Raw genomic sequence first — 12,376 nt, 5'->3', positions numbered from 1 at the left:
CCGTGCCCCTGCCCTCCATACCCTGCCCCCGGGCCTTCTTTCTGTTGGCAGTGCACAAGGACCACTATGAGAACCTCTACTGCGTGGTCTCAGGAGAGAAGCATTTCCTGTTCCATCCGCCCAGCGATCGGCCCTTCATCCCCTATGGTAGGGGATGTGGCCTGCAGGGAGGGGCTGGGGAACAGCTGGCCCAAGGGGGAGGGAGGCAGCAAGAGCCTGGGAGGCCAGTTCCCAGGCCTGAGGTGTGGCTGTGGCATCCCCAGTGCACCAGGGCCCCTGATCCCCTTGCCCCTGCCCAGGGCTGGCTGGGGTGGAGGAGGGTCTGGCAAGTTCCAGGCTGTTTGCAATTCCCCCACACCCTTCTCCCTTGGGCTCCAGAGCTGTACACGCCGGCAACCTACCAGCTAACTGAAGAGGGCGCCTTTAAGGTGGTGGATGAAGAGGCCATGGAGAAGGTGTCTGTCCTGTTCTTGGGCTCTAGGGAGGGAGAAGGGCAGAAGCCTGGCTCTGAAGAGCAGGCACAAAAGATCTGGGGAGGTGGCACCTTGCTCTGAAAAGTCCCTGAGTCTGAGGCCTTTCAGTGCTGAGCCAAGCAGGGCCTGTGGTGTTGACCTTTGGAAGGGACAGAGCCTGAAGTCCTGGGGGGTCTGGGGGGCTGCTCCCTGGCATCTGATGTGTTCCCAGGTGCCCTGGATCCCACTGGACCCCTTGGCGCCAGACCTAGCACGGTACCCTAGTTAGAGTCAGGCCCAGGCCCTTCGCTGCACGGTGCGGGCCGGTGAGATGCTCTATCTGCTGGCTCTGTGGTTCCACCACGTCCAGCAGTCCCAGGGCTGCATCGCAGGTGAGGAGTTGCCCAGGCCGCCTGGGGACAGGCCCTGCCAAGGTCCAGCAGGGCCTCTGGGGGGAGGCTTGGGAGGCTCTGGGTCAGAAGAGGGATCTTCATGCTCAGATCCCCGTTCTTCCCACAGTGAATTTCTGGTATGACATGGAATACGACCTCAAGTATAGTTACTTCCAGCTGCTCGACTCCCTCACCAAGGCTTCAGGCCTTGACTGGTGGAGCACTGGTGAACACGACCAAGCATGCCTCGGGGGACGGGGCCAGCCCCTCCCTGGCCGGGTCAGTTCTCGAGAGAGCCTGGAGTGTGCATGCTGGCTGCTGGCCCCGGGTCCAGCATGGCTTGAGTTCAGCTTTGGAGGATCTTGGAATGTGGTCATAAGGACTCAAGGTGCCAGGCAGGTCTGGGTGAGGGTTCTCAGGAAGTTGCCACACAGGTGAGCAGAGTGGGGATCAGGTGCAGCGGCATCTCTCCCCAGCGCTGTGATGTTGGGCAAGTCACTGCGTCTCGGGCATTGGTGTCCTGTCAGTAAAGAGATAATAATGGCTGTACCTCGCGGGGCTGTTGTGGGCTTGGAGATGATGTCTATGAGGACCAGCATGGAGCTGGCACACAGGACATGTGGAATAAAAGGTAGCTGTGAGTCATATGTCCTTTTTTTTTTTTTTTTTTTTTAAGATGGGGTCTCGCTCTGTCACCCAGGCTGGAGTGCAGTGGTGTGATGTCAGCTCACTGCAAGCTCCGCCTCCCGGGTTCACACTATTCTGCCTCAGCCTCCCAAGTAGCTGGGACTACAGGTGCATGCCACCATGCCCGGCTAATTTTTTTGTATTTTTAGGAGAGACGGGGTTTCACCGTGTTAGCCAGTATGGTCTTGATCTCCTGACCTCGTGATCCACCTGCCTCGGCCTCCCAAAAGTGCTGGGATTACAGGTGTGAGCCGCTGCGCCTGGCTTATGAGTCGTATGTTCTGATCCTCCCTCTTGAAGTTGCCTTCTGTGGTCTAAGGAGGGCCTGAAGGTTCAGGTAAAAACTTCAGGGTGACCTTCACTGGGGGTGAGGGCTGGATCCCAGCCTGGGCCCAAAGAGCCGTCAGCTGCCCATGTCCCGCTGTCCATGAGAGCCACCACAGCCCCTCCCTGGGACAAGCAAGCAGACCTGAGTCTTGTAGCTCTCTGGTCCGGACCTCTTTGGCCCAGGACCTTGAGAGCTATTCCTAGCTCTCCTCTGGTTACTGTCCTCCCCCAGTTCAGGGGCAGCAGGTGGGACCTGGTGCCCTGGGGATAACCCCTGTTTCTCCCATAACAGGCACAGGCAGGAAGGGACGGAAGCCCCCGCCTCTCCTGGGGCTGTCCCTCTGAGGAAAGAGTTGGTCTCCACACGCTGACCCCCCCACAAACCATGCCCTGGAGGCAGAAGAACCCCCTGCCCCTGAGTGCCAACCCACAGGCCTCATCCCTGGCCACTCAGCCCCTAGCTTTGAAGGGCTGTTTTATGTGACAGCCACTCCCCTGCCTGTCGTGAGGGGGCCCGGGTGTTCATCTCAGATTGATGGAGCCCTGCCATCAAGACTGGGCATTCCTGTCCAACAGGTGCCAGAGTTTCGAAAGGCCTGTGACAGGGAACTCCACTCTTCCCTTGGCTGCTGTTCTGGGACTCACCCCTGCTTTCCTTCTGCTCAGCCCCTGGCAGCAAGCTCTCCAGGCTGGGATTGCAGGGCTGGGTGGGGCAGGCCCAGCTGGTAAAGGCTGGCGAGTGCCACAGAGGTATCAGGAGCTCTAGTATAGGCTTAGGGTGCCTCATTTCCTGGACAGGTGGCTGGTTCAGGAGTGGGTGTGGAGCTTAGGTGGAGCAGAGGCGGCGGGTAGGAGGGACTTGGGACCAATTGGGACATCACATCCCTGGCTCTGGGTTAGAAAGCTGACAGTCCTTGATCCTGTGGCCACTGCCCCATCATTCCTGCTCCTGAGGACTCAGTCTCATGGCTGTGGTAAGGCCTGGCAGGGCCCTGGGTCCCTACTGGGACCCCTGGTCTCTACCTGGGGCCTAGTTAATATGTTTCTTATGGGAGCTGTGGTCTTCTCCAGGGGTAGGGAGGGGAGTTTATTGACCACAAGACCAGGGTAGTGGGCAGAAGCCAGGGGAGAAGGAGGCTTGGGGATGTGGGATCCGTCCTGAGTGTTTTCTGTCCTGGGAACGGGCTCCTGGCAGAGCTCCCTGGCACCATAGATTTGGGCCCTGGAGACTCAGGCTCCCAGCTGCTGCCCTGAGGCCCTGGAAGCAAGTGGCTCCTCCATGCTCCTCTGACTCAGTTGCCTGGAGTGTGAGGGCCCTGGGCTGACCCTGGTGGATGAGGCCCTCCAGCACTGCCCTGGACCTGGTTGCTCCCTGGACTTGACCTGTTAGGGTCCTTGCGGAGGCAGGTGGAAGGCCGAAAGGAAGCAGTTGGCACAGGCTTCCCTGGTCCCGGTGTGCCTGCCAGGCTGCATTCCCAGAACCAGGGGCATGGGTTTGGAGGGAGCTACCGGGGGACCATCTTCAGCCTGACCTGGCAGGACCTGGAGGACATGACAGCCTGTGAGGGGTCTGAGCTAGGAGCCGCCTCCCCTGCCCAGGGGAGAGCCCATTTCCAGGATGCTCTTCTGACTGGGGTGGAGGGAGGGTACGAGAGCAGCTCAGCCTGGGGCCCAAGGCCCTGATGTGCTACTTAGTCTCCCTCGATAGCTTATGTCCCCTGCCACCCAAGACCAGCCGGAAAGCTGCTTAGCTGGGGTGTGGGCTGGGGATGTGGGGTGGAGAGCCTAAAGGATACTAGCCCGAGAAGGTGGAAGCAGGTCTGTGTGAGGCATAAATCTGGAGCCAGCCTGCCCGGGCTCCAACCCCAATTGTGGACCTCAGGCAAGTGACTGCTTCTCTGTGCCTCAGTTTCCTTGTGGAGTGGGCCATCGTAAATAGTATCTGTGCATAAGATGGTTGTGCGATAAATGAGTTAATGTATGCAAAGCCCTTGGCCCAGAGCCGGCGCAGAGCATCGTGTAAGTGCTGGCAGGCGTCGTGATGGAGATATCATGTCTCCTCTTGTTGATTCAGGATTCTGATGAGATGGAGGATGGGCCTGGGGTTCAGGATTAGGCCTTGAGGCACTGCTCCAGCCTCCTTTGTGGCCCCTGTCACCCTTGGCTTCATCAGCCCGTAGCAGGTCTCCCCTCTCCCACCTCTGCAGGCAGAGGAGTCCAGGACCTGCCTGCTCACGGTTCGTGTCCTGCGGGCCCATCACCTACCCTCTAAGGACCTAGGTGAGTGCGCACCGCCCTGGCCCCTGTGCTGGGCTGAGGGAGGAGGAGGGTGCTGAGGAGGAGGGTGCTGTGGCTGGATTTGGTGGAGGCGGGTGGGCCGGTGGGCAGGGCCTAGAGGAGGGAGCTGAGAGGAGCTTCTGGGTGGAAGGTGGCAGCTGGGGCTCTGCCTCTGGCCCCCACTTCCCCCCACTTCCCCTCCCCCTCAGTCTTAACCCACATGGGGCTCTAGGTGATGGAAGGAAGTGGGTCTGGGCGGCTGGGAAGGGCTCTTGTCCACCGCTGGGCACTTGTTCCTTCCCGCAGTGACCCCCTCTGACTGCTACGTGACTCTCTGGCTGCCCACGGCCTGCAGCCACAGGCTCCAGACACGCTCGGTCAAGAACAGCAGTAGCCCTGTCTGGAACCAGAGCTTTCACTTCAGGATCCACAGGCAGCTCAAGGTGGGCCAGGCATCAGCGCTGACTCTACCCACATCCTCGCCAGCCACTGCCGCTGCCCTGCTAACCTTTCTGTCCCCTCCCTCCTGCAGCCCTGTCACTCGTTTCCCCTCCAGAATGTCATGGAACTGAAAGTCTTTGACCAGGACCTGGTGACCGGAGATGACCCTGTGTTGTCAGTACTGTTTGATGCGGGGACTCTGCGGGCTGGGGAGTTCCGGCGTGAGAGCTTCTCACTGAGCCCTCAGGCAAGGCGGTGTTTCCACAGCAGCCCTAGCTGGTGTCTGGGTTGAAATCTCCACGCGCACACATGCACACACACGCATGTCTCTCATACTCACTGACATATGTGCACTCCTTCTGACCCTTTCTAACTTACTTCTGGCTCTCTTCCCAGAGTGAGGGGCACCTGGAAGTTGAATTTCGCCTGCAGAGTCTGTGAGTCAGGGGCCTGGGGCAGTTTGGGTGGGAGCACCTTGTGGGAAGGACAGCACTAGTGCCTGGGGGATGCCCAGGTCTCTGTGGGGTGGGAACCTGGACTCCTGCTAAGGGGGCTCTGGGGGCTCTTTCCAGGGCTGACCGTGGCGAGTGGCTCGTCAGCAATGGCGTTCAGGTGGTGAGTGTGCCAGTGCTCTGGGAGGCGGTCTGGGGTCCCCGGGACTCCCTCATGCCGGCGACTTGAGGTACAGGCCCACTGCTGCCTCAGCCTGGGGACCCTGGGATTTCAGTTTGTTAAGGGAATACAATCTCAAGGGCCCAGGTAATGAAGTGCAGACCAGCAGCAGCCAGGGTGCTGCGAGGGTGGGGTCCCTGAATGGGGGGTGGGGTTAGTGTCTGAGGGGCTGTCTTCATGACTCAGGCCCGGGAGCTCTCCTGCTTGCACGTTCAACTGGAGGAGACAGGAGACCAGAAGTGTGAGTCCCCAACCCACTGGGACAGCCCCTGGCTCTCAGCTCTTGTCTTCCCCCTTTAAGCATTGGACAATTCTCCCTGGGGCCTGAGCTTTCCCCTTAGGCCTTCTCGGGGGACCGTGGTGGGGGATCCATCTCCACCAGACCATTTCAGCGGGGAGAGGGAGGTGCCCTCCAGGCCACGCAGCAAGATGGGTTCTGTGGGCAGAGATACCGTCCCCAGCCTCTCTGCTCTGGTTCCTGTTTCCAGCCTCAGAGCACAGAGTTCAGCTTGTGGTTCCTGGGTCCTGTGAGGGTCCGCAGGAGGCCTCTGTGGGCACTGGCACCTTCCGCTTCCACTGCCCAGCCTGCTGGGAGCAGGAGCTGAGTATTCACCTGCAGGTAGTGTGCCTCGCTCCCTCGAGGTGGGGCCCCCAGAACTTCCTCCCTCCCTCTGCACCTCCTCCCAGTCTGACCTCTGCTCCACCTGGCAGAGTGGGCACCCTGGCAGCATGTGTGGGCCCATGCTGGCCTCCCCTTCCCGTCCCTCCCACACCTCTATGGCTGCCGGCGGGAGTTTGGTGAGGTCTTTGCTAGGAGTGGAAGCGTAAAGATTCTTAGGTCTCCATTCTTTGTCCCCTGCAGGATGCCCCTGAGGAGCAACTAAAGGTGCCACTGAGTGCCCTGCCCTCTGGTCAAGTGGTGAGTCTTGTCTTCCCCACGTCCCAGGTACTGGCCTCCCAGGGAAGGAAGCAAGGCGCCTGGATGGGGCTGGGACCCAGGCCACAAAGGGAGGGGCCTGCTTCCCGCTTCTCCGTGGGTCACACCCTGAGCAGGTGCTGGGGCCAGGCTCTTTGGGGAGTGTCCTCTGAGCATCCCTGCTTCAGGCCTGACGCCTGTGGAGACAGTGGCGGGGCGGGGGTGGTGCGCCGGGGATCAGGGTAAGAGGACCAGAGCTGGGTGGAGGTGGCCGACCTTTTGTGACTGGGGCCTTCACGGTTTTCAGGAGCCCCTGATGAGAGTGGAGCTGAAAAAAGAAGCAGGGTGAGAGGCCTGGCTGGGGACTGGGCAAGGCCCTGGAAAACAACCAGGGCGCGGGGCTGGAGGAGGCCTGGAGGAGTGAGGGGGAGAAACAGCCGCCCCTCATCCTCATGCTCTCTGAAGGGGCTCAGGCTTGCGCTCGGGGGGGCACGAAGTACCGGGAGGAGTCTTAGCACCTATGGTCAGAGGGGTGAGTGACCGGCCCAGTGCCAGGCACCCGGGGAGCACTTGATAAATGTTTGGCTGGAAAACGCAGGGAGGCGAGGCTGGAAAATGGTAACATGGTTTGGGGCGCAGAGAGGGCAGGAAAACCAAGGGAGAGAAGAGGGGAAATTGCACCCTTTTGGGTGGAAGCTGTTATGGCTGGACCTTAAATGATGTTCGTAGAGTTGTCGCCCACCCTGGCCCTCTGTCTTGAGAGAGTGGCTTCTCACCTCACAGACACAGGATTATTGGTCCTTTTCTGCCCCGCCCCCTGCCCTTTTTTTTTTTTTTTTTTTGAGATGGAGTCTCTCTCTGTCGCCCAGGCTGGAGTGCAATGGCACGATCTTGGCTTACTGCAACCTCCGCCTCTGGGGTTCAAGCGATTCTCCTGCCTCAGCCTCCCGAGTAGCTGGGATTACGGGTGCCCACCACCACACCCAACTAATTTTTGTATTTTTAGTGGAGACGGGGTTTCCCCACATTGGCCAGGCTGGTCCTGGCCTCAAGTTATATGCCTGCCTCAGCCTCCCAAAGTGCTTTGAACTCCGTGGGTAAGGGACAGAACACGAGACTTGGAGCGGGGGATCTATGGTATGGGGCCTGCCTGGGGGCCTGTCTGCACCTGGGACCCCAAGCAGCCTCTTTTGGCCACGGCATTCTGGGTCCTGCCAGTCTGCTTTGCTGCATTCCCAAGCATGTCCACATGGACACACTCTCCCCAGGTGTCAAACTTCAGTCTTGTGACACGGGAGTGGCATTGAGGGTTGGGGAGAAGAGGGAGGGCAGTAGGCAGACCCGGCTTTCCATTCTCTGGGGAGGGTTGAGAGCTGTCTCACAGTCTCTTCGTTCCCCGGCCAGACTGAGGGAGCTGGCCATGCGACTGGGCTTCGGGCCCTGTGCAGAGGAGCAGGCCTTCCTGAGCAGGAGGAAGCAGGTGGTGGCCGCGGCCTTGAGGCAGGCCCTGCAGCTGGACAGAGACCTGCAGGAGGATGAGGTTTGGGGGCTGGGCTGGACGGGGTGTCCCCGGGCTTGCTTGGGCCTAGCTCCTGGTGCTGAACACTGGAGCTGCTTGTCCCCGATCTAGACCAGAGTTCGTAGCTGCCTGTCCCCACCCTGCTTCCTCTCACCTGGTGTTAGCAGGGACTTGGTACAGGCAGAGTGTTGCTTGAGGCACCTGGAGCCTGCATGGGAGCTACCTCATAGGGCTGGCTTTCCTACTCTGTTTCTTGGTTCTCAGCCTAGCCTGTCTGAGGAGGGAGACAGATATCTGGTATGAGGCCTGTTGGCCCAGGGTGCTTCAGGAGGTTCATATTAGCCTGGGCCATCTCCTGGGGGAGTGATGGCAATTTGGGAAAATTTTGAGGCGGGCCCTGGGGCTTCCAGAAAGTGAGCATCAGGCTCGGGGGCTGAGGGCAAGGAGATGAGGCTCAGAACTTGCCTGGGCCATTTTTTCCTGGAGCCCTTAGGACTGGAGGAGCTGGGCACTCAAAAGGCTGTTTCTGGCCCCCAGGGCGGACTCAGAACTGGTCCCAAGACCTGTGATCAGGCCTTAGCTGTGGGCTGGGTGGCCACTTGACCTGCTACCTCTTCTTCCTGTGACTTGGCCTTCCCCATCCCTAGGGCCTCTACAGGCCTGGCTCTCTTCTTTTCCAGATCCCAGTGGTAGCTATTATGGCCACTGGTGGTGGGATCCGGGCAATGACTTCCCTGTATGGGCAGCTGGCTGGCCTGAAGGAACTGGGCCTCTTGGATTGCGTCTCCTGCATCACCAGGGCCTCGGGCTCCACCTGGTGAGCTGGGGGCAGGCTGATGCTGGACCCTGTGTGGCAGGGGGTGCTGGTGCCAGGGTTCTCCTAGGCCTCTGAGAAAACTAGAAGGGCTGGGAGAATGAATGTGCCAGGGAGAAACGTGCTCAAGGGGACCCTGGGAAGGTCCCTGCCAGGCCATTGTCCTAGAAAGCCCGGGGCACGTGGGGTCTAGACGGGGTCCTTCAGTGACAGCCCTCTGGCTTTGGCTTTTCCCAGGGCCTTGGCTTTTCCCAGGGCCTTGGCCAACCTTTACGAGGACCCAGAGTGGTCTCAGAAGGACCTGGCAGGGCCCACTGAGTTGCTGAAGACCCAGGTGACCAAGAACAAGCTGGGTGTGCTGGCCCCCAGCCAGCTGCAGCGGTACCGGCAGGAGCTGGCCGAGCGTGCCCGCTTGGGCTACCCAAGCTGCTTCACCAACCTGTGGGCCCTCATCAACGAGGCGCTGCTGCATGATGAGGTGTGGGGGCTGCGGCCTGGGGGCAGAGCCAGGGCAAGGGCTGGAGCTGGGGCTCGGTGCTGGACAGCAGGGTGGGAAAGGCCCTGGGCACCCAGGCCACTGTGGGCTTAGGTTCTACGCATCTTTCCCCAGCCCCATGATCACAAGCTCTCAGATCAACGGGAGGCCCTGAGTCATGACCAGAACCCTCTGCCCATCTACTGTGCCCTCAACACCAAAGGGCAGAGCCTGACCACTTTGGAATTTGGTGGTGAGTGGCCCAAGAGCTGAGACCTGTGCCCTTGCAGTTGGTGGAATAAGGGGAGACGGGGCCTGTGTGCAGATTGCAGATGTCACACCCACCTCTCCTGAGCCAGGTCCCGTGCTTTCTGGAGACCGGCACCCTACCAGGGGCCTTAGGTCCTATGCACAAAGCCCAGGCCACAAGACCTGGGCCTCCTGGTCCTCAGCTGCCCTAAAGCAAAACCCTGGGTCGGGGTGGGGGTGTGGGTGCCTAAGGGCTCTGCACCATGAGGCTGAGGGGTGGACTCCTCACAGAGTGGTGTGAGTTCTCTCCCTACGAGGTCGGCTTCCCCAAGTACGGGGCCTTCATCCCCTCCGAGTTCTTTATGGGGCAGCTGATGAAGAGGCTTCCTGAGTCCCGCATCTGCTTCTTAGAAGGTGAGGGGCACTGGCAGGCCGGGGAAGCTGGGCCGAGCAGGGAAAATGGGTCCTGGGTGAGAGGGCAGCCTCGGTCAGAAGAGTTTCCTGGGCCAGGACTGGCCATGGGGAAGGGTAGGGTTGGGACAAGAGTCGGGGGCCCTCTTCCCTCACGGCTGCTCTTTCAGGTATCTGGAGCAACCTGTATGCAGCCAACCTCCAGGACAGCTTATACTGGGCCTCGGAGCCCAGCCAGTTCTGGGACCGCTGGGTCAGGAACCAGGCCAACCTGGGTAAGTGCTCCGGCCCCTTCATAAGGGTGCCAAGGGGCAGCCAGCTGGGGCTGCACCAGGGGGCGGGGGGTTCACACCTCTTCCCCCTCCAGGGTCACCACCAAGGTGGGGATAAAGGTGCAGGAGTCCCCATTTCCCCACCTTGCCTGTGTAGACAAGGAGCAGGTCCCCCTTCTGAAGATAGAAGTACCACCCTCAACAGCCGGCAGGATAGCTGAGTTTTTCACCGATCTTCTGACGTGGTGTCCACTGGCCCAGGCCACACATAATTTCCTGCGTGGCCTCCATTTCCACAAAGACTACTTTCAGCATCCTCACTTCTCTACATGGAAAGGTACCTGCTTCTCTCCAAAGTCCTCCTGTGGCCACCTGAGCCTTGAGTCCCCAGTCCAGATACCCCTCACAGTCCACTCCCATTCTCCTGCTTTGAGCTTGATTCCCTGGACTACTTGGAACAGGGGTCTTTTTCTCCTTGTCTTGGGGACCCAGGGCCCACCTGCAGGGCTGTTGGTTCAGCAGGAGAGCAGGGACCGGAGGCCAGAGTCTCTCCTTCCAGCAGGAATCTGGTACCCTTGGTATCTGTGACAATTGCTGCTCTCCCCAACCTTCCAGCTACCACTCTGGATGGGCTCCCCAACCAGCTGACACCCTCGGAGCCCCACCTGTGCCTGCTGGATGTTGGCTACCTCCTCAATACCAGCTGCCTGCCCCTCCTGCAGCCCACTCGGGACGTGGACCTCATCCTGTCATTGGACTACAACCTCCACGGAGCCTTCCAGGTTGGGAAGGGTGGGCAGCCCACCAGGGAGGCGGTGGGTGGCCCCTGTCCCCTGAAGAGAGGGGCTTTGGAGTCCAGTGTCTGGTTCAGCTTCCTTTAGGAGCTGTGACTGGGACACTGGAATCTTAATTTGCCACCAGAGGAGCTCATTCTTTTCCGGAAGTTGGGAAGCTGGCGAGGTTCTCCTGGTATCTTGTAGCTGGGTCCCCTTTACTGACCTGCGAGGTGTGGTCCTGGGCCTCTGGGCCCACCTGCTGAGTCTGCTTTGGCTCCCAGTGTCAGAACTGGAATGCTGGGAGTAACCCGGCTCCGTCTAGCCCCAGAGGAGCTGCCACCGAGGCCTGTCAGGTGTGGAGAGTTTTTTCCAACGACTGGCTTCATAGGCCCCACTGGAGACCGTTTTGGCATTTGAGCCCCAGGTCCTGTGTATCTTACGTCAGCCCCAGTGTTGAGGATGCCAGGGGCCCTGTCCCTCTGAAGCCCCTTCTGCCTGCCCTGCAGCAGTTGCAGCTCCTGGGCCGGTTCTGCCAGGAGCAGGGGATCCCGTTCCCACCCATCTCGCCCAGCCCCGAAGAGCAGCTCCAGCCTCGGGAGTGCCACACCTTCTCCGACCCCACCTGCCCCGGAGCCCCTGCGGTGCTGCACTTTCCTCTGGTCAGCGACTCCTTCCGGGAGTACTCGGCCCCTGGTGAGCTGCTGTTCACCTCCCCATCCTGCTGCCCCAGTCCCCCACACCTCCTCCGTCCCCTGTGCCTCTCCAAACCCATCTTCCCCACAACGTGTTCCCCATGCCAGGCTGCACTCTCTCCACAGGGGTCCGGCGGCCACCCGAGGAGGCGGCAGCTGGGGAGGTGAACCTGTCTTCATCGGACTCTCCCTACCACTACACGAAGGTGACCTACAGCCAGGAGGACGTGGACAAGTTCCTGCACCTGACACATTACAATGTCTGCAACAACCAGGAGCAGCTGCTGGAGGCTCTGCGCCAGGCAGTGCAGCGGAGGCGGCAGCGCAGGCCCCACTGATAGTTAAGGGTGGCAGGGGCCCCGGCCAACTCTCATTCATTCCTTGGCTGCTGAGTTGCAGGTGGGAACTGTCATCACGCAGTGCTTCAGAGCCTCGGGCTCAGGTGGCACTGTCCCAGGGTCCAGGCTGAGGGCTGGGAGCTCCCTTGCGCCTCAGCAGTTTGCAGTGGGGTAAGGAGGCCAAGCCCATTTGTGTAATCACCCAAAACCCCCCGGCCTGTGCCTGTTTTCCCTTCTGCGCTACCTTGAGTAGTTGGAGCACTTGATACGTTACAGACTCATACAAATGTGAGGCGCTGAGACCATCTGTTATTACTGCTGAGAAGGGCCATGTCATTCTAGGCTCTTGGCTGTACAGGGCAAGGGCTGGTACAGAGCTCGCTCATCAGTGTTCTTCCTCCGAAGAGCACATTCTCTGCACACATCTGCGTCTACCTGTGCTCAGAGTCACCCCTTCCAAGCAAGGAGGAGGCCACATGGGCCTGGGGTAGCCCTGGCCTTGCCCACCTGCTCTGCCGTAACACGTCTCCTCTTCATCCAGACAGGAATGCAGGGGGAGGCCAGGCAATGGCTGTTTCCTGCCACATGGTAAGACCCATCTAACCAGAAGGAACTGTGTATTCCAGAAGCTGGGCCTGGGGAACTGGGTTGAAGCAGCCACGGGAA

The 12,376-nt window shown here is 60.1% G+C and overlaps 1 protein-coding gene across 12 annotated transcripts in view; it reads left to right on the top strand.

Annotated features, from left to right (window-relative positions):
- LOC129135285 (cytosolic phospholipase A2 beta-like) overlaps nucleotides 1–12,376 on the top strand; it is a 29,243-nt gene that overhangs the window by 6,274 nt on the left and 10,593 nt on the right. For 3 of the 12 annotated variants that reach the window (XM_063810196.1, XM_063810197.1, XM_063810195.1), the window contains 21 exons: nucleotides 52–147; nucleotides 379–455; nucleotides 4,066–4,138; nucleotides 4,442–4,578; nucleotides 4,668–4,823; nucleotides 4,973–5,013; nucleotides 5,149–5,191; nucleotides 5,435–5,489; nucleotides 5,737–5,867; nucleotides 6,111–6,194; nucleotides 6,472–6,509; nucleotides 7,569–7,704; nucleotides 8,364–8,500; nucleotides 8,735–8,975; nucleotides 9,108–9,225; nucleotides 9,513–9,635; nucleotides 9,803–9,907; nucleotides 10,062–10,241; nucleotides 10,520–10,686; nucleotides 11,187–11,373; nucleotides 11,499–12,010. In XM_063810196.1, the coding sequence (XP_063666266.1) occupies nucleotides 52–147; nucleotides 379–455; nucleotides 4,066–4,138; nucleotides 4,442–4,578; nucleotides 4,668–4,823; nucleotides 4,973–5,013; nucleotides 5,149–5,191; nucleotides 5,435–5,489; nucleotides 5,737–5,867; nucleotides 6,111–6,194; nucleotides 6,472–6,509; nucleotides 7,569–7,704; nucleotides 8,364–8,500; nucleotides 8,735–8,975; nucleotides 9,108–9,225; nucleotides 9,513–9,635; nucleotides 9,803–9,907; nucleotides 10,062–10,241; nucleotides 10,520–10,686; nucleotides 11,187–11,373; nucleotides 11,499–11,710 (2,537 nt within the window). In that variant the 3' untranslated portion in view covers nucleotides 11,711–12,010. Of the gene's footprint in view, nucleotides 1–51; nucleotides 148–378; nucleotides 456–4,065; nucleotides 4,139–4,441; nucleotides 4,579–4,667; nucleotides 4,824–4,972; nucleotides 5,014–5,148; nucleotides 5,192–5,434; nucleotides 5,490–5,736; nucleotides 5,868–6,110; nucleotides 6,195–6,471; nucleotides 6,510–7,568; nucleotides 7,705–8,363; nucleotides 8,501–8,734; nucleotides 8,976–9,107; nucleotides 9,226–9,512; nucleotides 9,636–9,802; nucleotides 9,908–10,061; nucleotides 10,242–10,519; nucleotides 10,687–11,186; nucleotides 11,374–11,498; nucleotides 12,011–12,251; nucleotides 12,299–12,376 lie in introns of those variants that run through there. The other 9 variants (XR_010156822.1, XR_010156823.1, XM_063810201.1 and 6 more) reach the window with 7 other exon arrangements.

This window comes from Pan troglodytes, chromosome 4, assembly GCF_028858775.2.
Source record: "Pan troglodytes isolate AG18354 chromosome 4, NHGRI_mPanTro3-v2.0_pri, whole genome shotgun sequence".
In the NCBI taxonomy this organism is placed as follows: domain Eukaryota; kingdom Metazoa; phylum Chordata; class Mammalia; order Primates; family Hominidae; genus Pan; species Pan troglodytes.
This window is presented reverse-complemented; position numbering and strand designations above follow the sequence as displayed.